The 24355-nt window shown below is 43.3% G+C and overlaps 3 protein-coding genes across 3 annotated transcripts; all 3 read right to left on the bottom strand.

Annotated features, from left to right (window-relative positions):
* Positions 1-51: 51 nt before the first annotated feature.
* Positions 52-1950, bottom strand: LOC147202077 (cornifelin homolog B-like). The gene is made up of 4 exons (XM_086114999.1): positions 1804-1950; positions 956-1060; positions 677-864; positions 52-611 (listed from the first exon to the last, which is right to left on the bottom strand). Exons 2-4 carry the CDS (start codon positions 1023-1025, stop codon positions 417-419), a joined length of 453 nt encoding a protein of 150 aa, XP_085971125.1. The 5' UTR covers positions 1026-1060; positions 1804-1950; the 3' UTR covers positions 52-416.
* An 8015-nt stretch (positions 1951-9965) lies between these two features.
* LOC147202076 (cornifelin homolog) lies at positions 9966-12990 on the bottom strand. Its single transcript, XM_086115704.1, has 4 exons — positions 12882-12990; positions 12100-12170; positions 11527-11714; positions 9966-10782 (listed from the first exon to the last, which is right to left on the bottom strand). Exons 2-4 carry the CDS (start codon positions 12167-12169, stop codon positions 10654-10656), a joined length of 387 nt encoding a protein of 128 aa, XP_085971830.1. The 5' UTR covers position 12170; positions 12882-12990; the 3' UTR covers positions 9966-10653.
* A 704-nt stretch (positions 12991-13694) lies between these two features.
* Positions 13695-22903, bottom strand: ttc22 (tetratricopeptide repeat domain 22). The gene is made up of 8 exons (XM_086115703.1): positions 22461-22903; positions 19886-20186; positions 19367-19422; positions 19161-19276; positions 18932-19050; positions 18655-18816; positions 14653-14805; positions 13695-14583 (listed from the first exon to the last, which is right to left on the bottom strand). Exons 1-8 carry the CDS (start codon positions 22721-22723, stop codon positions 14047-14049), a joined length of 1707 nt encoding a protein of 568 aa, XP_085971829.1. The 5' UTR covers positions 22724-22903; the 3' UTR covers positions 13695-14046.
* Between the last annotated feature and the right edge of the window lie 1452 nt (positions 22904-24355).

Below are 24355 nucleotides of genomic sequence, written 5' to 3'. Positions count from 1 at the left end.
CAGGCCTGATGTCTGACAGTATCTAAGATCGGGTTATTTAGTGACACGTGGTTAGTATTTTTTTTTACAATACAATGCATCTTTATTTATGTCATGCTTTCACAACACCTGCAGTCGCGACAAAGTACTTTTTACAGAACCTTTAACATATTTTGAAAAAAACAAAAACAATAATAGAACAGAATACATCATTTAAAACATCGACAATATAACCCTAACAACTATTCCTGCATGCGCCTTGTTGGAAGCATTGTCAAATATGAAAAATAATCTCTGACAGGGATTGTTATAGTATCAATTGGTGTAATCAAGGTCATGATGATCATTAAACAAGTGAGAAGAAACACGGATCAAGTCCAGACTGACCGAAGATAAAACCAAAGTCTACCTCTCATCATAGCTGCATATGATATGTCCTAGTAGTGAGGAACATAAGGAGGCGGTTGGTTTGGGTTCATGATCACGACAGGTGGAGGCTGCGAGACAACAGTTTGGTTGAAGACGTTAATGACAGTTGGATCTTTTTTTCGGTATTTCAGCTCACGGTGCATCTGACACCAGCTGCACCACGCGCAGAAACAACTCGTGGCAACGTCCTTACAGAGGGAGCCCTGGGAAAAGGGGACAGAATGAATCTGTACTTTTCACAAATGGCTTCCAGCTTCAGCCACCTTACCTTGATACCGTATTTGCCTCGCATGTTTGCTCTCAGAGCCAAGACGGCGGGCGGCGCAAACAGAGGGATCTCACAAATGACACACACGGCAGGGCTGATGATGTCACACAACGGGAGACATCGGTTCTCTCCATATCTTCCTGCGACTGTGCATGCCAAGCAAGGGCAGCACCAGAAACCGTAGCAGCCTGAGCAAAAACAAAACCGAAGATATCATCATCGAGAAACCCGTCGTATGACTTGGTGGTCTGATGCTGTTTTCGCTACCACATGACTTACAAGTACTGGCGCTTTCACAGCAGTCAAAGAGGTCAGTATTCCAGTCGGTGAGAGTTGGTTGGGAGGCCATCACTGTTTGGAGAACTTGAGCACCAACACTGAAGCCTGACAGAAAACAAACAAACAAAAAAAAACCACCCTATAATAATAATAATAATAATTCAGAGCTTGACAGACGAGAAGGACAACAATATTCCTCAAGAGTCCTTGAGTGCATTCAACTGAGTGTGAATTTGGGCAATTAGGTGGCATGCAGTTCAGGGTGTCCCCTGGCTTCAGCCCGAAGACAGTCGGGATAGGCTCCGACACGCGCGCGACCCTCATGAGGATAAGCCGATCAGAAGATGGATTTATGTTCTGTTTCCACTGAAAAAGGCGGCTCTTCAAACAAAGTGTCCATTGAAAATGGAAAACACTTCTTTCAACCTGATGTGTAATACACTTTATAGAGCCGTTTTACTTTCAGGTTTTCAAATAAAATGCATTCATTAGTCATTCTGGTTTGAGGGTCATTTCCAAACAGGGCAATGACTCAACTGAGCGCTTTAAAAACAACCTCAGCTGCATCCAAAGCGCTGTACATAAAGTCACCACCAGACATATAAAAACAGATAGTTGAAACAGTAGATGAATAACAGTAAAACAGTGCCGAGTCTCATGCTGAGTCAAAAGCCAAAGAATAAAAACAACGACCAATAGCTGGCATGAAATGTGCCAAATTTCTGACAACGGCTGCAACTCAATGTTAAAATTGGAGCTTGAAAAACATGAGCAAATCATCTCTCATGTATTTTTAGTTATTTTTACTGTTATTTTTTTCAACACACGTGTAATTGCGCCATCTTTACCTGACGAAGATTAATGTTGTCTTGGTGCAGGTGCAGTGAATGAAGTGATCCAAGTAGCGTCACATTGATTAAGGTAGGACTGCTTTGCTGAAAAATGCTGCCAAACTTGAATGCGTACAGGGAAATGAAAGTAAAAATAAAGGTGTCTAAACTTTTTTTCACCCTAGATCTACTTTTCAAGTCGCCAACCGCCTGTGTTCGACCAGTTCAGCATCATCATGGCAAAACCACACTCCTTTTCCAGCCTGCAGTAACCGCAACACATTTTTTCACGTCATACGACTCACACGTGCAAACACGCGCGATACACGATGAGCAACAGGCAGACCCTAACATGAATGAAATAAAAAAAATAAACCCGATACAAGACCGGTACTGTCGATCTCAGGGTTTGAAAAATAGGAAATCACCGCCTCACTTCGTGTGAGACCTGAAACTGAGGCAGAGGCAGGGACGCACTTGTGCAGTGGTGCAGCAACGTACTGCCCATAGCCACCCCGACTATAACTTTCTGGCCACCCCACAATTTGAGGAAAATATGGATGCCTGTGACTTTCCTGACATTTCCACATGGATCCTTGGATGCCTTGATTCTCCGCCACAATTCATTGATATTAACTCAATATTCCAAAAAACATCTCAGGAAATTGATATGAATGCAAAGTGTCAAAGAATCTGTTTTTAGAGAAGAAAATTTGATTCTGACTCTTATTGGCAGTGGCGCACAGAAAGGTGGCTGATAAGGTATTCCATCCTCGGGCTGGGCGATTATGGAAAAAAATAATCAAGATTTTGATGATGAAAATGATTACATATCAACTTTGACACAATGGCGATTTAATTTCTTTTGAATATTTTCGTGGCTATTTTTCAAACCCGGAAGTAACGGCTGCCTATTTACACTTGGCTGCTGCACCCCTTTCATGATGTCTTCCTACACCTGGATGCTGTGCGTACCACCCACAAAACACTCATGAACAGTTGAGGCAGACCAGTGTGGCTTTTCAATTAGTCCCAAACGGCCCCGCACCAGCTAGCCAAACACCACACGGCATCTGTTGCTTTTGAGAAAGTACGCAGCTCTGTGGGATCTGAGCACGCCTGATGGCGACATTCACAGTTCGTAAGGCTCTGCCGTTTCACACGACGAGTCTCGGTCACTAAAATATGATTCACAGAAGCACGATGTGGCCACGTCGCAAAGTACAGCCCAACAAACGCACAGAATGAGAAGCTTTCACTTGTGGGCAAAAACCCTATTTCTGGATTTAAGTCAACGAGACACAGATACACAAGACACAAGACAAAAGACAAAAATACAAAGTATACAGTCCTCATATTTTGTCTTTTATATGAACATTGCAACGGGTGGAACCATAATTACAATTTCATGAAGTAGTGTGATTGTGGTTTCGCCATTCATTCAGAATGGAGGAAAAACTGTCAAAAACTGTCATTGGCCGCCTCTCCGAGCTCCGGGCTTGTCGTCTTCACTCTGCGGTGTCCCATGCCCAAGGCAGGAACTGCCACCATCGGGCTGGGGAACGCTCGGCACTGGCGGCTGGGGACGCATTGTGTGAAAGGACCCACTTCTCTCCAACAACAAAATGAGTGTTGACTGGTGGCTGCTCAGAGAAAATAGATGTGTGTTTAGTTGTCAGGCGTGGTACAGGGGTGGCTTCTCTCTTTGTTTGTCGTTTTCTTGGATTTGGTGGAGCTGCTGCTTTTTTTTTGGATCAAATGACAATGCTTGACCTACAAATAAGTGCGACCATCTGATGAGCAAGATGCTGTTGGCATCATTGCCCCCTAGGACTGGAAGTACATTACAAAGTTGGTTGTAAGCAGACATAGTGTCACCTTCTTGAATCTGCTAAAAACTCCGGGGTTTTGTCTTGTTTGTGTTTCTGAAATCCAGCGTATTATATAGTTTTTCAATGATCTCTATTTATTATATTTATTACTTATTAGAATGATTTGTAATGTGTGTGTTGAGCAGTTCTTGGGAACGGCTGAAAAAAAAAAGACTGTTAATGGTACAGTTTCACTGAAGACCAGCAAAGTCCTCCGTGTTGGCCTTGACTGTCCGTTTTTGAGTCCATTCGGGAACTGAAGCTAAGGATCTTAATGCTGCAAACCATGCACCACTATGCAGACACGGATCGATACTCTGCAAACAATACCTTGATTTCCTGCAAGATTGCATTCATTCATTTTCTGTTCTGCTAATCAGAGTGCACTTGAGAGAGAGCGAGAGCGCTACCTCAAAAGGTTTTGTCAATTGAATTTTTAATTGTGCAATGCTGCTAATTGTGTGTTCCGTCGTGAACTGTTTGTTGGCACAATAAGAAGACTCCTCTGGAAGAGGGGGGGGGCATTATTTTACAATTTGGACTTGTGCATGTCTAACTACATCCGAATAGCAACAGTACAGTCAAATTAATATAATAATAATAATAATATCCATCCATCCATTTTCCGAACCGGTTAATCCTCACTAGGGTCGCGGGGGGTGCTGGAGCCTATCCCAGCTGTCTTCAGGCAGTAGGCGGGGGACACCCTGAATCGGTTGCCAGCCAATCGCAGGGCGCACAGAGACGAACAACCATCCACACTCACATTCACACCTAGGGACAATTTAGAGCGTTCAATCAGCCTGCCATGCATGTTTTTGGAATGTGGGAGGAAACCGGAGTACCCGGAGAAAACCCACGCAGGCCCGGGGAGAACATGCAAACTCCACACAGGGAGGCCGGAGCTGGAATCGAACCCGGTACCTCTGCACTGTGAAGTCGACGTGCTACCCACTGGACTACCGGGCCGCCAATAATAATAATAATAATAATAATAATAATAATAATAATACATTTTATTTATAAGCGCCTTTCAAGACACCCAAGGACACTACAATAACAAAGAACACAAAACAATACGGGTTGAGCAGCGGCAGCCAAAACGCGCCAGCGTTCACTCAACCCGAAGGTCAGAAAGAAACCACAGGAGAGGGAGAGAGGGAGAAAAAAAACCCACGCTCGAACTACCCTCATTTTGAGGATAATTTGAGTTAGGCAAAAAACTCCTGCACAAGCATATGACAGTTACAACAGGTCACAAGACATATACAATGTGTCACGGTTCTGTTTTCGGTCTAGCCAGCAGGTGGCATGAGCGGACTTCTGTGCACACCTGCTGTCAATCTATGATTAGTACACTCTGTATTTAAGGACCCCTCTGCTGTGCACCTGTTGTCAGAGTATTGCCTTTGCCTTGCTGCTTCCTTGCTCATAGACTGCTTTTGCTATAGACCTCGTCGTGTTTCGCTTTTGAACTCTCGGTACCAAGTATTTTGTAAGTATGGTTTTTATTTTGTGATTTGGCTTTCGCTTCCGTGTATTTGCTACATTGTTTTTTGTTTGCCTTCGCGGTTCTTATTTTCCTCCCTTGCCTTTTGTGCAAGCGCCTTTTGTTATTCGTTTTTGTGCCCTCTGGTCCTTGTTTTGACCAGCACTTTGTTACTTCTTTGGCAGTGCGATTTTTGTATATTAAACCCTTTTTGCTACGGAGACCTTGTCTGGTGTCTACACTTCTGGGATCCCAACTTTATTCGGCTTGCCCGAAACGTGACAGAATACTCCGACCAACATGGATCCCGTAGACACCAACAAGATTATGACCGCCTTGACCAGCCAAGGACAATTAGTGGGTCAGCAGGAACAAGATCTCGCGGAACTCAGGGGAACGATCTCCCTGCTGGCTCATCGGCTCGAGAATTTAGGTTCACGAGTGGAGCAAAACGCTACCACAGGAACACCATTCCCCCTGACCGGGGAGCGGGAACCAAATATTCCACACCCACCACGTTATGGTGGTGAACCTGGGCTCGGTGGACAATTTCTTCACCAATGCTCGTTGGTGTTCGACCAACAACCATACAGCTATGCAAAGGATAAAACCAAGGTGGCGTTCATAATGAGTCTGTTGACTGGTCAGGCGGCGTCATGGGCGTTGGAAGTGAGCAATGCTAAACCCGGGCTTCGGTCTTCCTTCCCTGATTTCGTGGCAGAGTTTCGACGGGTCTTCCACCATCCAGTTATGGGAAGAGAGGCCGAAGGTCGATTATTAGATTATCGGCAAGGAAAGCAATCAGTGGCCGAATACTCTATTTCCTTTCGTATTTTGGCTGCCCGAAGTGGTTACGGGGACCGCGCCCTTCGTGGATTGTTTCATCGCGGTTTAAATTCTTCCTTGAAAGATGAACTGGCAACCCGCGATGACACCACTACCTTGGAGGAACTCATCCACCTGGCCATCGTACTGGACCATCGTATGCGGGAAAGACAGCGGGAATGCGGAAGCGAAGGGGGTCCTGTTCGTTTCCAGCCCCGACATGCTGAAGGCCAGTCTGCTTCGGATGAGTCATCACGGTCGTCCGGATCAGAGCATCACACCGGAACCGGGGCAGTCGTCGCAGAAGGGGAGCCTATGCAGCAGCTGGTAGGAGGACTTTGGGTCCCGAGGAATCCAGGGCAGGACTTCCCAGGAGACTCAAGTTGGACGGTACTCTTTATGGTCTATCACTGGCTCTTCCGGTTCGGGCATTGGTGGATTCAGGGGCGGACGATTGCTTCATTGACACTGAAATAGCTAACGAACTGAGTTGTTCGGTAGAGGAGTTAAATGAGGTCAAAAGGGTTCACGATCTTGATGGGCGACTCCTGGCGGAAGTGAAACAGATCACAGGCCCTTTAATGTTGATGTTATCGGGCAATCACGTCGAATATAGGAGTTTTATCTGATGCGGTCCCGATCCGTACCATTAATCCTGGGGTTACCCTGGCTAAAGACACATAATCCAGTCATCTCATGGGAACGCCCCACGATTGAGAATTGGAGTCCGTTTTGCTATGCTCACTGTTTGCAGTCTGCTGCGGGGGGGGCTTCCTCGTAATGACCCGCCTGAGTCTATTTGTTAAAGTCCCGAGCATCTACCATGATTTGCGACAAGTGTTTAGTAAGGACCGCGCTCTGTCCTTGCCACCACACGATTGTGCCATCGACTTGCTCGCTAACACCCCTCTTCCGAGTTCTCGCTTGTATCAAGTTTCCCACAAGGAACAAGAAGCATTGAGGGAGTACATCGACAGCTCACTCTCTGCTGGCCTTATTAGACCATCTAGATCTCCTTTGGGGGCCGGGTTCTTTTTCATAGAAAAGAAAGACAAGTCACTACGTCCGTGTGTAGACTATCGGGGACTTAATGAGATCACCATCAAGAATAAATATCCACTTCCGCTATTAGATTCCGCGTTTGCCCCTCTCCAATCTGCAACCATCTTCACTAAACTTGATCAACGTAGTGCCTACCATTTAGTCCGCATACGGGAGGGGGATGAATGGAAAACTGCATTCAAGACCCCACTGGGACATTTTGAGTATTTAGTCATGCCTTTTGGGTTGACCAACGCACCCGCCGTTTTTCAGTCTTATTCATGACGTTTTGAGAGATTTATTGAACGTGTTTTGCTTTGTTTACCTGGACGACATATTGATTTTTTTTCTCGTACGCTTCAAGAGCACCAACACCACGTCAGGCTCGTCTTGCAGCGTCTCTTGGAGAATCGACTCTTTGTTAAAGCAGAGAAATGCGAGTTCCATGTGGAGTCAGTTACGTTTCTTGGTTTTGTCATTGAGAAGGGTCAGCTGAGAGCTGATTCCGCCAAGACTAAGGCGGTGGTGGAGTGGCCTACACCACTAGGAAACAGCTACAACGTTTCTTGGGTTTCGCCAACTTCTACCGACGATTCATCAAAAACTATAGCCAGAGAGCCCTTCCGTTAACTTTCACTAACCCCCCTGTTTTGCAACATCCTAACCCCGAAGATCCTTTTGTGGTAGAGGTGGACGCTTCAGAGACTGGAGTGGGGGCGGTATTGTCACAGCGTTCCCCAGTCGACCAGAGACTCCACCCTTGCGCCTTCTTCTCTCGGCGTCTCAGTCCCGCGGAAACCAACTATGATGTGGGAAATCGTGAACTGCTGGCCGTCGTTTCAGCTCTACAAGAATGGAGGCACTGGCTCGAGGGGACTAAGGAGCCCTTCACCGTGTACACCGACCACAAGAACCTCGCATACATTCGCTCTGCCAAGAGACTGAACTCACGTCAAGCCCGGTGGGCGCTACTACTTACACACTACGTAGATAGTCCACACCTTAATATGCAAACACAGCAAGCATACTTACTTCTGTTCTTCATAAGCCAAGCGCATAGTCAGCCACCCACGTATGGCACATTGCAAGTGATTCCACCCCACGACAACTACAGTACTGTACTTAAGCTCGCAAACGCACGAGTATTTTTGAGTAATGACCAGCATACCCGCGACCCCATCGAGGATAAGGGGTTCAGAAAATGAATGGATGGATAGGTTAAACAGATAAATGTGGGTATATCCAACGTTTTCATCTGTTTGTGTAAACAAAAAAATCTGAATATAAGACCATTTATTATGTCTTAACTTGCCTTTATTTTATATTGAAAAATGTTTTTTTTTTCCAACTGACATTGTTGTTGCATATCAAAAACTCTTTCCTATTTGATTTTTCTGAACTACCTGTGTATTAAAAAATAATCAAAAGTTACCAGTTACTTAAGTAACGACAGGTGAGTAATCATTGTCACACACTTGTTCTTACTAATGTAATAATTTGGAGTTGTGGTATTTCTTGACAATTACTCCAACGTAAGTTCTGGAGAGTCAGTGACTAAATCAAACATGGCAAACAACGTTATTGTCAAACTTCCGGAGTTTTGGGAGATGTCCGCGGCAGAGCCGGGTTTACATAGATAGAGGCTCAATTAACCCTTCGCGGTATGACTGATGACAACACTTGCTACTACTATGCTGTTTCACCACTAGAAAGTGCCACTGCTGCGAGTGTGATGGGCGATATTTTTCAGGTGAAAGAAACTGTTTTAGTGATGTGGTTGATGTGGCTTTCAAATGAGAGTGATTCATCAAAGATGGCGTCAAGGTTACGGATATGGGTAGAAGCGAGAATGCTGAAGCAGTCAATAGAGAGTGAGAAATCAGGCCAGGATGTGTGAAGTGATTTCGGGCCGATGAAGATTTGTTGCTGTAGAGTTTGAGGAAGTTGGTCTGCATGCACCTTTTATGTCAAAAAGGCAGTTGATGATGGTAGAATGAGTGGCAGCAGTGATGGATGAATAGTGTTAATTTCTGTGAGAACCAAAAGGTTGAAAAGTGCTATACTGGATTACCATTTACTCCTCAACTATACTTTCTGAGAGCCACTCATTTACACAACAAATTTCAGTTAAAAAAAACATTTGAAAAAAAAATGTTGGGCGCTTTAACGAGGAAAATGAAGTCAACACATTTTTTGCCTTTGTGAGCCACATAAATTGATGTGGCCGGGCAGATCTGGCCCCCTGGCCTTGAGTTTGACATCTACATTGTAAAGTAATGGTAACTACGGTGCTCTTATCAGAGAGCAATTTAGAGCTTCTTTTCCCATCTTTCTGTGAAGATCAAATAAGGTTTAATAATTGAACACATGTGGTTTGGATATGTCATTGAAATTACTTCACAAAGACACAATTTGAACGAGTATTTGTCTTTTCTCCCTCGGCTTTATAGGGTTGCACGAAGCAAGATCAGATTTAACTGTAGCTTGTTTTATGTCCAATAGGGGGCAGCCCATATTCAAGGAATTATGTACTGTGCTACTCATACGATGAAACTACATACATCATGTTTAAAATTTGTTTTATGTCAATGTTTTTATTTTTCATGTATGTTATTACATTGGCTTCGATTGTTTTCTCCCCTTGTATCGGCTGTAACGTAAAATGTGTGTCTGTATTTTGTGTTTGGGTTTTTTCCCCCCAAATATGTAAGGACTCCTGAGCATCCGGGGAAACATGCGAAAGTCCAGAGCCCACAATATTGCCCCAAATTGTTGAACCCTGAGGCAGACGACACAAAATATTATATAAATATAACTTCACCCATAACACACACTGTGATCCAAAGTGTTTACCCTGGTAAAAATATGAGCAAGGCAGATTAATAGTGCAATACATTACATAGCATTAGATATTATAAAGAAATATTATAAAAAATTACATCCACATTACAAAGGAGGTTTAATTTTAAATTTTTATTGTGGTTTTGGAGTTGATCTTTTGACTTCCAATATGCATGTCAGTTGAATACGCATGAAGTCCAACAACAAAATTGTAAGAGCAAATAAAAATTAAAAAATACATCAATGAACTGGAAGATCCAAAAATTAGAAAATTCTTCCACATACCTAAACCTTGCAAAACTCACCATGTGCATAGAGACCGAGAGGTGTTATCATATTCGTTGTTTTTTAATCAGAGATTCATGTCAAAGAGAGACGAACCTGCTATTGATTATTTTGATACCGTGATATATGGTATCAAATTCGGTATCAAGTGATGCCCAAATATTACAACAAATGATTTACCTTGATCATTCTCAAAAACCTTGAGAAGCGTACTCTCTTAGCATTCTCTTTCTTTAGTACAGTACTCTGCAGTTTTTGGGAGTATTTGTTGACAGATTTCAGAGCCCAGACACCAATTAGAAAATACCTGATTCACAACCGTTGATATAAAACCAAAACCCCAGAGTTGTCAAAGACCGTATGTTGCTCTGAATGAAATGCCATCATTTCTCACCTTTTTTATGTACCCACAATGCTCATCTTTGTAGCTGTCAGCTGCAACTTAGTCAGTCACATTGGCCATGAAAAAAAAAGCAGGTGCCATCTTGCTTGCATTTGGTTGAGTTCAAGAACCGATTAGAGGGGCGCAGGCTGCATATTGATGACGGTGGGGTTTTTCTTGCGGAACTTCAGTTCGCGGTGCATTTGACACCAGGTGCACCACATGCAGAAACACGAGGACAGGATGTCGTTGCACATTGAGCCCTGTGGACAACAGGTACTATCATAAGAAGCCATTTCTATGGATTTTCAAAGTAATTGCATGTTCTTGCATCATTACCTAATTACATAGAACATTAGGCAGGTCGGGCTTTTTTTCTTCAAACATCATTATGCCGATTTATTTTCAAGGAGACATGAGAGAAAGTACTTTTTATTGTTTGCATAGAAATTGGTGGATCTTTGGAGCACATGCTCAACCATCAAGTGTGAAATGAAACAACCAAATCAATCTTTAGTTAGCTGCCTACATCTGAAATGCGCCCGAGTGAGCTCTTCTATACTTTGGCTCCACGTAACAATGAGGCTCATGAGAAAGCCCCTCCCTCTGACTTTGATTGAAGGACAGATTCGTGTTATAACAGTGTTAATTTGCGATAGGCGCCACTCTGTGAAGGAGCACCACACTCACAGTTAAAATGCTTTCAGTGTCTTTGAGCAAAGGTTACTCGCATGTTTTCCACAGCCTTGGTGCTGCTTATGTTTGAAGAAGACGGCAGCCGGCTGCCATGAACGCTCACCGTCAAGCCACGTGGAAGAGCAGAAAGCAAAAGCTGCCAAGAAAACGCCGGGCAAATCCAGCCTACTTGTTGTCATTTGTACCAAAATCGGACTTGCCATTGGCCCAGCTGGGACGAGGGCTGGTAAATTCATCATGTTTAATTGTAAACAGAATATGTCTCCTTTCACATTTCGGTAGATGTAAGAATCAAACATCATGCATATTACCTTGACACCATATCTGTTGCGAATGCCCACTCGTAGAGACAAAGCTGCAGGGGGTGCAAACAGGGGGATCCCAAAAGCTGTCAAGACCGCAGGGCTGAGCATGTCACACAATGGGAGACATCGGTTCTCTCCAAATTTTCCTGCAACTGAACAGGCCAGACAGGGGCAGCAAAAGAAACCGTAGCAGCCTGAAAGACGTAAAAAAAAGAATCTTTCAAATTGGGTTTTGATGACGCCTATCATCATAGTAGTCGCCATGATATGATGACACCCTCATCTGGCTTGTGTTTACAAAACACGCGAGGTACAGTCAGTAATACAAAAGTAGAAAATAAAATACTTTGTTAAGCGTGTGGTGACTTAAGGAGGAGATCATTATTGAGAAATCACACCCATAAACAGAAGACATGCAACTCTGTCCTGCAAGTGGTAGTAAACTCTCGGGGCAATATAAAATTGTCTCGTTACAACATGGATTCGAAACTCAATAACACAAATGATTATGCAGTGAAACATCAACTCGCCATCTCATTGTAAGTTGACTTTGTGGTTCAATTAAGAAACAGTCCTTACAAGAGCTTTTGTCTTGACAGCAATCCAGGAGGCCACTGTCCCATTCTGTCAAAGTCTGTTTCGGAGACATGCTGAAGAATCGAATTAGACAAGGCAACAAGTAAATAAACACGTCAAAAGTTGCACACTTGGTCATGATTCAAATTGATGAGATTCAATCGTTGATGTACAGTATAAATCGTATTTCCAAATCCAGAAAGTCTTTCTCCTGCTCTTTTAGTGTATACTGACTTCAATCATGACAAATGAAGCATAAGACTGTAGAAATAAGACCCTGCTACTTGGCTGCGTAACTGTTGGGAGGACCGACATATTTTTAAGACAGTAGACTCGGCACGATTTGCGTTACTTTTCTCTCTGCAGTATTTCACCACTGCACGTTCAGCACTGACACTTAACGCGTACCGCGTTGCCATGGATTTCAAGCTTTTCTTTAATTCTCTGCAGTCGCAGAGAAAATTCCATTTTAAAACTCCCGAAGGCTGTCAAGGGTGTGACCTGTGGCCTTCAAGCTTCAGACCGTGTGAAAGAAAGTCATGGCAAAGGGACTAGAATGTACCAACAAAAGTCATGCAATTCATTTTGAGTTTTTTCCTCTTGTTTTTTTAAAATATACAGATATTGACAGCAAATCACCCCTGTAAAGCAGCCGCTATGCACTTCCAAACTGTTGGTGGTTAGAAATACTTTTGTGCCTTCGTCTTGTAGATTTCCAATTAAAATCTGGGGTTGCGTCACATGAATCACAATGACTAACAATCAGAAACACAAATATTCCTTACCTGCTCGATCTCGCGTCTTATCACACAGGGGAATGCTCGAAAAGACTACGACACTCTGAGGCTCTTGTCCAATAAACACTCGGCTGAGCAATGCAGCAGAACCTGAATACATGGCAGCAATGTACATTTCGACAAGTCGCCATTGTCTTGTCATGCGGGTGTGTCCAACGAGTAAGACGCACAAGATAGTCAGTCCTGAAAAACTTGTAAGCTTCCAGACAGCCTTAAAGTTGACCGATTTCATTATTATTCCTTATTTGGATACATTTGACAGACTGTGTCCTCTGTATGGGCAGATTATATATTTTTGTATGGAACATTTTTTTTTACAATGCAGGTACTGGGATCAACTTGTAATGTGCGAAATGCTGAGCAGCTTTTTGTTTGCATTGCAAGCACTGAGCGGGGGAAGCATACCAGTACAATAATTGGCTTTCCTGTAACAAATTGGAGTGGTGGAAAATGACCACCCAACAGTTGGGGCAGAGAATGCAGACCTGTCCCAAGACTTATATTCATCCATCCATCCTTTTTTTGTTTGTTTTGTTTTTAGATAACCGATCCAATTCAGGTTGCCAGCGGGGCTTGGAGCCTGTCCCAGCTGACTTGGAACCCGTCCATTCAGACAACTGCAAAGAGTGCTTTGAATGGGACTTTCTCCCAGTCCAGTTGCACTTAAATCAGCTCTATGGACCCTGGCTTCATTGATGAAAACTACTAAAAACATTCAGAAAAAGAAGTACTCCGCAAATGATTCGTCTAAGATCTGTAGACTCAAATGTCAGAATAAAATTTTTGATATGTTCTGAAAAGTCTCCAGAGAAGTGTTTTTATTTTTCCCTCAGCTCTGCTGGATGCAGCCTGACTTAAATCCATTGTGAGTGAAGTAGAATTTCCTTAGCCAACAATCTGCTTTGAAAATGCCACCGAATTTTACATGAGGTAAACAACATGCACAGACCGTCGAAGACGGTGATTTAAATCCAGATGCAGCAAATGCATGACTGAAATAAAATACTATTACTGTAGTCATGAGTGAGTTCACAGTATGAATACGTGATGTACATTGAAGCAGGACCTCAATACAGTACAGCCTTGCTTAAGATGTCATCTGAAATGCAGTTGTGCAGTTCCTTTGTCATTGGTCAAATCACATTTGTGAGCATCATAGAAAGGGGAATGATTTTGTCAATGTTTTCTTTTTAGCCGTTTGTTCAGGGGCCACCGTCTGCAGGAGCCTTCGGACCAGCTGCAGTCGTCCTGTCCTGATGAGAGCTCGAGACAACTCCGTGACCTCCGCCGTGTTTGTCCTATAAAGGCACCTCAACTCAGCCTTCACCACATCCTCGGGGTACTTCTCCTCAGCCCTCTGCAGGCACTGCTCCATCTGGGTGATAACCTGGTTGAGCTCAGGACCTCCTTGCATGAACACAGCCAGTAAGGCCTGGAGGAGGCAGCGCAGGGCCGTGGTGTCACTACTAGTCGGTCTCTCTAAGTCGAGAGCGCAGTTGAAGCAGTCCGCAGCATTTCGTTCCTCGCCCTTTAGCAGGAGGCAGCGTCCTTTCAGCAAGTGGAGGTCAGGCAAGCTGTCTCCCAGTTCGTACACTCGGGCCTGGGATAGACTCACCAAGGCGTTGTTTATTGCTCCCTCATCCACCAAAAGGCTCTCCTGCAGTGCATCTACACCCATGTAGTAGTACACCTAACGGAGGACATGTTTAAATATTTAAGACAAAAAAAAATTGCCATGAAAGTTGACTTTATGGCTTACCTGTGCCATCTCCAGGTGAGTCCTCAAACAAGGACACACAGCCAAGACTTTGTCCAGGTTTTTCTGGGCCTCGGTTAACATTTGTCTGTCTGGGACACCGCCTTCCCCACATTTGGCCTTTTCTAGGTCCCTGACGTAAAGCATCGTGTTGATCTAAACGAATCACAATTACGTCAAGTCATTTCATGCACTGTTCTGTGCGTAAGCCATTGTAGACACACACACATCAGCGTCAGGGGCAAGTGAGACCCGTGCAGCTCAACGGATGGTGCTTTCATGAAAGAAGTATTTTTCTCCGTCCTTCTGTGTAGATCCAAGTGGCGGTAATTTTGCAAAGATCAAAGTGTGGCAACGCTTCTTTGTCGAAGACATTTTAACTTTACTTTAATTTTACAACCAAAATTGGTCTTCTGGCCTAAATCTTATGTGCGGGGTCTTCCTAGTCATGTCTCAGGTGGGTGTGTCCCCTGAGGCTGGTCATATGAAGATTGTTGTTAGCAGACGTCACTGGTGAATTTAATGAAGTCATCCATCAGTGCAACGTCTTCAACAAAATGAACGAGTCACGTGGGCTCGAGTCGGTCTTTGCAGAGATCCAAAATACGTTTTAAATTTCCAATCTCATACTGGTTGTCTTCTCGCAGAACTATGTTGCTGTGGCTTTTGCTGTTCTATTGACCCTTTCCTATCTTTGGCGGCGAGGCTCCACATTACCACGGATACAGCCGAGTGAGCGTGTCTGACATCCGCCAGTTTTCATATTGGAGATGGTGTTTGTTTTCTATCAAGCAGCAAGTGCGCAACCCAATCAAAATTTCATTGCCGATGTAAAGTATGAGGAGTAATCATTAATTCTTGTTTTTTGGTGTATAGCCTCACCCTTTTTTCATGGAGAAATATCAACTGCTTTTCAATATATGCTGTAAAACACAGGTGTCAAACGCAAGGCCCAGGGGCCAGATGTGGCCCGCCACATCATTTTAAGTGGCTGGCAAAAGCAAATCAAAGCTGACAACAATGATGCTTGCTAAAATCTGTCCCAAATTTTCAAATTTTCATATGTAATAAATCAGTGACATATTGTAAGTATTGTTCCCAAACCTGTCATGACAGTTACTTAAACAATAAAATTATTCTTGACTTCTTTATATAGTTTCAGTCATCACTTCCCTCCAAGGTAAACGGTAATTATCATGTGGCTCACGACAAATGAGTTTGACACCCCTGCTGCAAAACATATTTCATTTCCTATTAATCAATAAATTCTGTTGGATTCACCTGGTGCTTTAAGAGGGGCGGGGCTGCCACTGACAGGTGACAGTTCGCGCGACGTATAAAAAGCAGCATCGCATTATGTTACGTTAGTGAATACACTCGCTTCGTCGTCGGCATGGCCCAATGGTAAGCTACGCTTGTGCTTTTCCTTACCAGATATCTAAAGTTAGCTTTAGATTCGATGATGATCGGTTGCCTTGTTTGTCTGCTTTGCATTGTGTCCGTTGTGCTTTATGTTTGCCGCATCGCTATGCAATCACAGTCAGTTACCGTTCGCAATCGGCAATGTAAACGGCGTGGGCTAAAGTGTTGCTAGAACAGTGGTGTCTTTATTTAACTCATTTTGCATAGTTGTCATGTTTGTCCAGCTGCAATTCGATGTTTGAACGAAGTACATTGCGTTGCAGCTGGGCTTAATCATGCCGGCGCTCCACTTCCGGTTTGGACCTTTGGGACTTGTAGTTCTTTTGTTCGAGTCGACTTGATATGATTGTGATGTATGGTTTCTTACGTTTAAAATAATGGATAATGATGACGATAATAATACATAGTAGTGATGGGTCCATGAGGCCTCATGAGGCGTGTCGACACAATGACACACTGTGTTGATACTGTACTGATACTGTGTCGCTGACCACTGCCACCTGCTGGACCTTCAAAATCCCTGCAGCCAACCCACTTGACAGACTGAACAAACTGATTTGATGATGACATGTATACAATGCACTACCTCACTCTACCCACAATAGCCACAAGCGCCATTGTTTATCCATCCATCCATTTACCGAACCGCTTGATCCTCACTAGGGTCGCGGGGGGTGCTGGAGCCTATCCCAGCCGTCTTCGGGCAGTAGGCGGGGGACACCCCGAATCAGTTGCCAGCCAATCGCAGGGCACACAGAGACGAACAACCATTCACGCCCACACTCACACCTAGGGACAATGTAGAGCGTGCCATTGTTTATGTTGTTGTTTATGCTTTTTATATTGTTTATATTGTCTATACTGTTTTAGATTACATGTCTTTTTATACAGTGTAGCTGCTATCCTTTCTTAGCTGTGTGTGTTTAATGCACAGCATGTTTGCATGCATGTATGCACTGAGGATTGAGAGGAAGAAATTTCATCTATGCTGCATGTCATACATAAAGCATATTTGACAATAAAGATGACATTGACCCTTGACAATATCATTCACATCCATGCATTCATATTGTATCATTCAATGTGTTTCAATAATGTGAAAATCATGTGAATGAGGATGCTTGTGGGCTTTGTCTTCACAGATTTTGATTTAGAAAAATAAGATGCTCCAGTGTTTTAAATTTCAGTCTGTTGCGTTTAATGCATGCTATTTCCCCTGTTGTGGAGAACACTCACACACAATGGAATAAGACATGTCAAAAATCCGAGACAAGGAGATTTTAATAAATACCTTATTCTCCAAAAGGAGATCAAAATGGCTCTACACGGCGGACAATTTGTATTTGTCCGGAAGCTGCTCCATAATATGCACGTACTGTAGCAACGTCACTCGAGTGAAGCGCGTCTCAGCAGTCGATAGTCTGCTGCTCTCTGCTGTGAGCGCGAGCACGTACTCGCGGCGCCGACCCAACCCACGCCACATATTAAGCTTTGAACTACGACAACAGCTAAACTAGCCTAACCGATGTAATGATGGTCAGCAGACAAGGTTTACGTTTTATCTGACTTTTAATAGCAACGTGGCAGAGTCATCAAAAATGCGGTGTGCTCACTCGCAGTCACTTTCTGGAACTCCCCCTTATAGGCGGGACCTCTCAATCAACTGGAGTATGACGTACAGTACAAACGTTCATAAAGCACTTCTCATATAATAATAGCCTATTATATGACAGCCGACATGCCGCTCGAAGTCAGACGGACACATTTTTTCTGATAATCAGTGTGTTTTCCGTATTGCCCAAACATATATTTTTATTCGAGCGAGGGTGAGGTCTGGCTTGTTTCGGCAATCGGCATCGTGTCGCCAGACGCACTTCCTTAGGATACACTGTGCGGGCTTTTGCTGCGTCAACGCCCCCTGCACTGAGTCGACGCCCCCTGAACTAAGTGGCGCAGCTTGGACTGTGCCAAGCAGCCGATGTAGTCTAAACTGCACCGGTGCAGTTCACGTGTCAATTAGCAGCCTGGACTGTGTCAACGCAGCCGATGCAGTCTAAACTGCGCCGGTGCAGTTCACGTGTCAATCACGTGACGTAATGAAGCAGCACATGCACCGACACGTGGTTTGCTCTGTGAGCCCTGCGCATGCGTCAACGCATCGGTGTCGCTGGACCCATCACTAATACATAGTGAAATCATGGTTGATTAAAGTATTTATTAAATGTATTGTTATAAAATAAAAGTATTAATGAATGTCAATTCTATACCGATTTACATCGTGATGCAGAAAGAGAGATATATATTCATTTTTTACTGCATTTATGTGTGCTTTAGGTTATTACCTGCTTCTGATACTGCTACTGCAACTACTTCTGTTTCATCTACTACTACGACTACTTCCGCTGCAAAGTGTTCCAATAAATGTATCAAAAAAGTACAGAAAGAGTGATCCTTCCATGCTGGCCGACGATCCCTATTCAGAGGGCCGTGAAAAACGGAATTAACTGAACAAATTCAGCTTGCGTCATCTTATCTCGTCGGAAATGAGAAAATATTTGGTGTGGTACCGGTGTTGTCTAATACCTTGGCAAGTGTGCAGTAAGCCTGCCAATTGAGCTCAGGATCGGGCAGCACATTGAGAGCCATGTTGCAGATCCCCGTGGCCATCTCATGCTTACCCAGCAGAAAGAACAGCTTGGCCAGGAGGTTAAGGATGAACGCATCATCATTTGCCAACTTTATAGCCTGAAAAGCAGATTTTATTCTGTGGGGTTTTTTTTATTTAAGTTGTACTCTTGATACTTTTAAGATGATTGTGTTTTGTTTTGTTTTTTTTTGGCCTGAGTGGCGCAAAACTTACATTTCCATAGCAGGATAAAGGATCGGTGGCAGAATAGCCGCAGTCGTGTATGGACATGGGCACTGTGGGGAACTCATCCTGTCTCTCCAACATGATGCCAACATAACACCAGGAAAGAGCTAGAAACAAGAAATCCGGATTCTTAAACACGCCCTGTTATCTACCGCTAGAAATCAACATTGGGTACATTCAGTCGTTCTCATGATGTGCTATAAGAAGTTACGTTCACCTTTTTGTTGTGTTTTCTCCGATTCAAGTGTTTCTGTGAGAAGCCGTAGCCCCTTATTATATTGAGCGAGTCTGGAGTATTCAGCGTCCTCTTTGGTCTTGACTATGTCATCCAGTCTGCAGGGAGGAGAGAAGATCAAACCGGGTTATTCCACAGCCACAATATGTTTTCGTGAGTTAGTTAGTTGGGTTGGTTAATTTTGATACCTTATATAAATGGTTGCCATCTTAAAGTACCAACTTCTTTTTTCTTCCACTGGTATCTGAAAAGCAGTGTTCCAATTAATCCTGGTGATGTCTGCTAGCAAAAGGCATTTCCTATCACTTGCCTCACATATTCAACGTGGGAACTTGAAACTGTACAGTTGGTGAAAAACCTGAATCCAAATACGTGCATTATTGATTTATTTTATTTCTTACTAGCTGTGTGCACCCAACCAAATTCAGTTGCGACCTGCCATTTAAAAATCACTTTGGAGCATTGACTGTGATGAATGAATGGATCTTCAATTTAGAGTAAGTGGTATGGCTATCACTTTGAACTCCATTTTATTTATGTTTTAGGCAAATTTAGGCTTTAAAAATGAACTTGGCGAGACACTGGGAAAAATTCAACCCAGTATCGAAACGTCTTAAAAGCCTACTACTTGTTTGACAGATAAACGGTCAGAATATTGATTAGGCAGCCAGCGGAATAAAGCAAGCATTTTTTTGTTTCCACCTCACCAGGTGACCGCCGTAGTCTAGAGCTCTGTTGAAGAGCACCAAGGCTGTCGTCAGTTTCTCCCTCAATTCATCCTCTCTCTCCAGCTCCACATCGTAAGGGTAAACATAGGCCTGTTCTGCCAGGCAGCGGGCCGCCATTTGCTTGGTGTCTTCTTGGGTGGGCTCTTCAGCGTCTAAGCCCATCAGCTGGGATACTTTCTCCACACATTCCCCGGCATCCAGCTCCCTTCCCAGCTTGTCGTACACATAGCCGAGGTTGGCCCAAGCGTTGAGGTTCCCTGGGTCTTCTTTGCAAATGCCTCTGGAAAAACCGAGATATACAGGTAGGTTTGAAGAAGAGCAGCAAATTAAATTGTTCGAAATGATCAAATTTGTTTTTTTGTTTTGTTTTCCAAGATGGCGCCCGCGTAGGCAGCCGTCGGCAAGTGCTCTTCAAGAGCTTTGCGTCTTTTGTTGTTTTTGTCTTTTGTTTTGTCACATGGTGTTCTTGTTGCATCGTGTGGACCGGATGCGGATTGTTTTTCAGCATTTTTGGCCACGACATTCGTCAAAGAAGAATCTGTGCTTGGTGGTTGAGCCTTCTCGGCAGCACGCGTGTACCAGCACTGATTTTGAGTGAGATGAATGTCGGAGCCATTTGACTGTCGTTGCTGGACAGCCCCGGGGCGATTGTGTTTTGCGCCTGTCGGGGGCAGCATTTTCACAGCCCCGCTTTGTTCAGCGAAAAGGACAGTCTGCGGCTGGATGGCTGCATGGCTTGAGGAGCCGACGATGAGAACAAAGAGCGTCAGCGCAGAGCGTCAGCGCAGAGCGCCGATGCGTATGTGGAACTGGGAGTCGCGGCTTGGAATTGAAGCGGATTTACATGGGACAGGAGATGTGAGCCAATCTCGTTTTCGTGAATGGACGCTATAGCTTCTTGTTGCTTTCAAACTTAGCTTGTAGCAGACGGGTGCACATTTTCAGCATGACGTCTTTGATCCACTGGTGAAAGGACACTTTGATTCGCTCCTCTTTCATCTATAACTGCTTCAAACAACAAAGTGTATGCAGGAAAAGTGGTTGAGATTGCAGGACTGTCTGTGTCTTGTGTTGTGTTGTATTATCTTGTCAATTTATGTTCTTGTGATGGTGGCGCGGGCACCCGTAGCGGCTCCTCTTGTTGTCTGGTTGAGAGGGAAGACATTTCATCTGTGTTCTATGTTACACATAGAGCACATTTGACAATCAACTTGTACTTGACTTAACTTGAACTTGAAATGCCTTTAAAACGCTGCCAACCAAATCATGTGAGTCACACACAGTGACAACCCCTGGTGGGTGGAACCAGCCAAAAGTCAAAACGACAACAATCTTTTGTCACTAATTGGCTGGGGGGAAACCTGAAGTTGTGCCTCCCTAATGGCTGCGGTGTTTATTTTGTCTATTTCGTTCCTGAAGGTCAAATTACCAAACATGGCCGTTTACAATACGTGCAATTTAAGGAATCACTTTGCCATTTGACACCTTTTACCTTAAGCGACACATTCGCTAAACCAGTATTATATTCGACAATTGGATCAGCAAGATCTCATCTGTCTTGAATAAAAGGATGCTCTGAAGTAAGCCCCAGAAAGTGGACATTATATTGACTAATAATTACTTAGGGTGTGACAAAAAACAGTTTGAACCCGTAATTAAAAAAATATATATACAGTGTGTGTGTATATATATATATATATATATATATATATATATATATATAAAAAAGATGCGAGTGCATCAAATGGAACCAAATTGAATAATTCCACTTTGAAATAGCTTGAGCTACGCTTCAAATCATTTTTTATTGGAGAGATATATCCGAGATGGAAATGGCACATTCACAGTACTGACAAGTTCATTCCAATGAATGTAAGGTGACAAGAAGAAAGTCATACCATCTCCAACTGAGCCGTATATCGTAATCCAAGTGAGTCGAACCGAAACAAATCATTCCACTTTCAAATCGAAGCGTCCTTGAATGGTTGTGGAGAAATGCACATCCTTAGTAATTACAAACTTGCAATTACAATTGCAACGATTCGTAGTCAGGAGAAAATCATGTTCCCCGAGCATAAAAACAAAATTGTGATTTATATTTCTGTCAGATGGCAATTTTTTTTTCTCGTGTTATTATTTAAACCCAAGTTTGTCCTGTAATATACTCCGTCCTTGTGGATATGCTGTATTTTTGTTGTGGTGTCATACCTCCCTAACTGTGGATGAGAAAGGTTCAAACGTCTTGATTGTGAGGTTCTGCAAACAATATGCTCAACTATGCTCCGTCCTCCTGTACTGACACCGTCTGACAAAACCACAAGCATGGCTCTTGATCTGGTGTCGTGTTACAATATTGCTGCTGGCCTTAGCAAAAATGGCAACTAATGTATAGACGGTATAACGAAAAATCCAAACGAAAGACACAAAACGTACTCAAACTAATTCACCCTTTTAGCATGATGGTCCAATAGCTGTATTTCAAAGGTCTGACTCAATCATGGGTTATTTAAAAAACAAACAAAAACCCCCACACACATCCACATGCATCTATCACCTGAAAATTTCCTCTGCAGTTTGAAGATGGTCGAGATGGAAAGCCAGCAGGCCGAGAAGATTGCGAACAGCGTACTGTAAATATCCAGCTTCAGCCTCCAGCTCCCCCTTTAGACTCTCCTGTTTCAGGTAAGTGTCTCTGTGTCTCAGTTTCAAAGGTCCTTTGGGATCACAGTTGAGGTTTAGGTCCAGGTGGAAGTGACCAGGAATGTAATCCATGTCCTCCATCAGGGACTCAATGTCCTTTGTTTCATCCTCTTCCATGCCGCCCCACCTACTCCACCTATCCTTCTACGTAGGCTTTGTTACAAAACAAGGAAGGATACAGTAAGACATGCGATTAAGATACTTCATGCGTTGGCACTGAATCGTGCAAAAATAATCGAGCTAATCCTGCTCAGCCCGCACAACTTTGCTGCTTTGACATGACACACGGTGTGAGCATTCACCTGTTGCAAACAGGTTGAACAGGTTGGACTTGGGAGTGACCAGGGAGTGGAATACAGCCCAAAACGGAAAGTCGTGTTCAGATGCACGTGCTTCCTTTTTATGAAGCATGCGTTTGAGAAAAGGCCCATTAATGAGCACTTTCTAATTAACGCTTGCAAAAAAATGCCCACAATGTTTTTTAAAAGGCATTTCGAATAGGAACACTCGTGACGTTCCGCTATTCTGTTCTTTTATTTGATTTGATTTTTTTAAAATACCAACTGAAATTCCATTCCATTTAGTTAATTTTGACGGGGATGTTAATCATGCCTTAAGTGATAACTTATTAAAATTTTTAAGTGACTTGTTACAAGCTCGTGTCACCAGCCGCTACCTGAAGAATGTCAGCAAGTTTACCTGCAGGATTCATTGAATTTACTTTAAGTGGAATGTCAATAAAAATTCAAGAAGGCAATTGAATGATTAACTAAAACAGCTTTTTGCTTTTATGCATTTTACAAAACTGTACTTTTGCATCTGCTGCTGAATGTATCCATTTTGTGATAAATCAGAGTGTGTGTGTGTGTGTGTGTGTGTATACATATGGAAAAATTAAATGATCAGATAAACAGTTTTTAAAAACGTTTCTTTATTGTATGTTCTGGCGTGTGATGTCCTCAATGTAATGCAGTGCTGCCTACTGCTGACAAAACATTCTATACATTTTTTTTCGGAAGTTGTTATGCAGCGGATTGTGATATATTATCCCGACAGCACTCCATGGTTGCATAAAGTGCTTTTCTAGCCCCCATATGATTTTCTGTGGGCAGTACTTTCTGCTTGCAGCGTGTAGGTGTTTAAAAACCCTTGCTTCACCGTTGTCATGGTGGTCATCATGGCAACCAGCATGACTGCATGGAAAAAGAAAACAAAAAAATACAGGAGATAGAGGACCAAATACTGACAGTACAGTTTTTACTGGAGAGGTAATGATTCGAGATGAAAATGCCTGTATATGCTTTCTATGAAAGGGGTTTTGGGGTATGCGTCACATGTCGGAAAGGTTTCATTGATTGTAGTTGTAGGACACTAATTAAGTCCCTGGAAAAGACGCCTTGTTGGTATGACAGGGTCACAGATAATTTTCTTGAAAAAGAACGGAGAGTAGAATTCACGTATAAATAAACGGACACATTTTGTGATGTCGGCCAAAATTGAGCTTCCCCTCTTTGACAGACCAGCATCCGCCACTGATGGACAGAAAATGTTCTGTTTGTGAAATATGCTCATTGTAAAACAATACAATGTTATACATTTTTTTAAAAAATCGATATATTCATAATGCAAGGATCTGTAAGAGTTCCGGAATTCTCTGCATCCCACAAATGTCAAGGATAAGCGTTATTATTGAATAAGGTGAAACCAACAAAGTACAAGGAAAGATGCTGGTATCAAAGAGCCAGGGAA

This window comes from Hippocampus guttulatus, chromosome 7, assembly GCF_054856545.1.
Source record: "Hippocampus guttulatus isolate MCC_2025c chromosome 7, RoL_Hgut_1.0, whole genome shotgun sequence".
NCBI classification, from domain to species: Eukaryota; Metazoa; Chordata; class Actinopteri; order Syngnathiformes; family Syngnathidae; genus Hippocampus; species Hippocampus guttulatus.
This window is presented reverse-complemented; position numbering and strand designations above follow the sequence as displayed.

Excerpts from the sequence above, each read along its gene's own strand:
- LOC147202077 (XM_086114999.1), bottom strand. The coding sequence starts at position 1,025 with ATGGCCTCCCAACCAACTCTCACCGACTGGAATACTGACCTCTTTGAC. Across the intron at positions 865-955 it reads CTGTGAAAGCGCCAGTACTT|GCTGCTACGGTTTCTGGTGC; the intron begins GTAAGTCATGTG and ends GTTTTTGCTCAG. Across the intron at positions 612-676 it reads GAGGCAAATACGGTATCAAG|GGCTCCCTCTGTAAGGACGT; the intron begins GTAAGGTGGCTG and ends CCCTTTTCCCAG.
- LOC147202076 (XM_086115704.1), bottom strand. The coding sequence starts at position 12,169 with ATGTCTCCGAAACAGACTTTGACAGAATGGGACAGTGGCCTCCTGGAT. Across the intron at positions 11,715-12,099 it reads CTGTCAAGACAAAAGCTCTT|GCTGCTACGGTTTCTTTTGC; the intron begins GTAAGGACTGTT and ends TACGTCTTTCAG. Across the intron at positions 10,783-11,526 it reads GCAACAGATATGGTGTCAAG|GGCTCAATGTGCAACGACAT; the intron begins GTAATATGCATG and ends TGTTGTCCACAG.
- ttc22 (XM_086115703.1), bottom strand. The coding sequence starts at position 22,723 with ATGGAAGAGGATGAAACAAAGGACATTGAGTCCCTGATGGAGGACATG. Across the intron at positions 18,817-18,931 it reads CTTTATCCTGCTATGGAAAT|GCTATAAAGTTGGCAAATGA; the intron begins GTAAGTTTTGCG and ends TCTGCTTTTCAG. Across the intron at positions 14,806-18,654 it reads CTTACTGCACACTTGCCAAG|ATCAACACGATGCTTTACGT; the intron begins GTATTAGACAAC and ends TGATTCGTTTAG.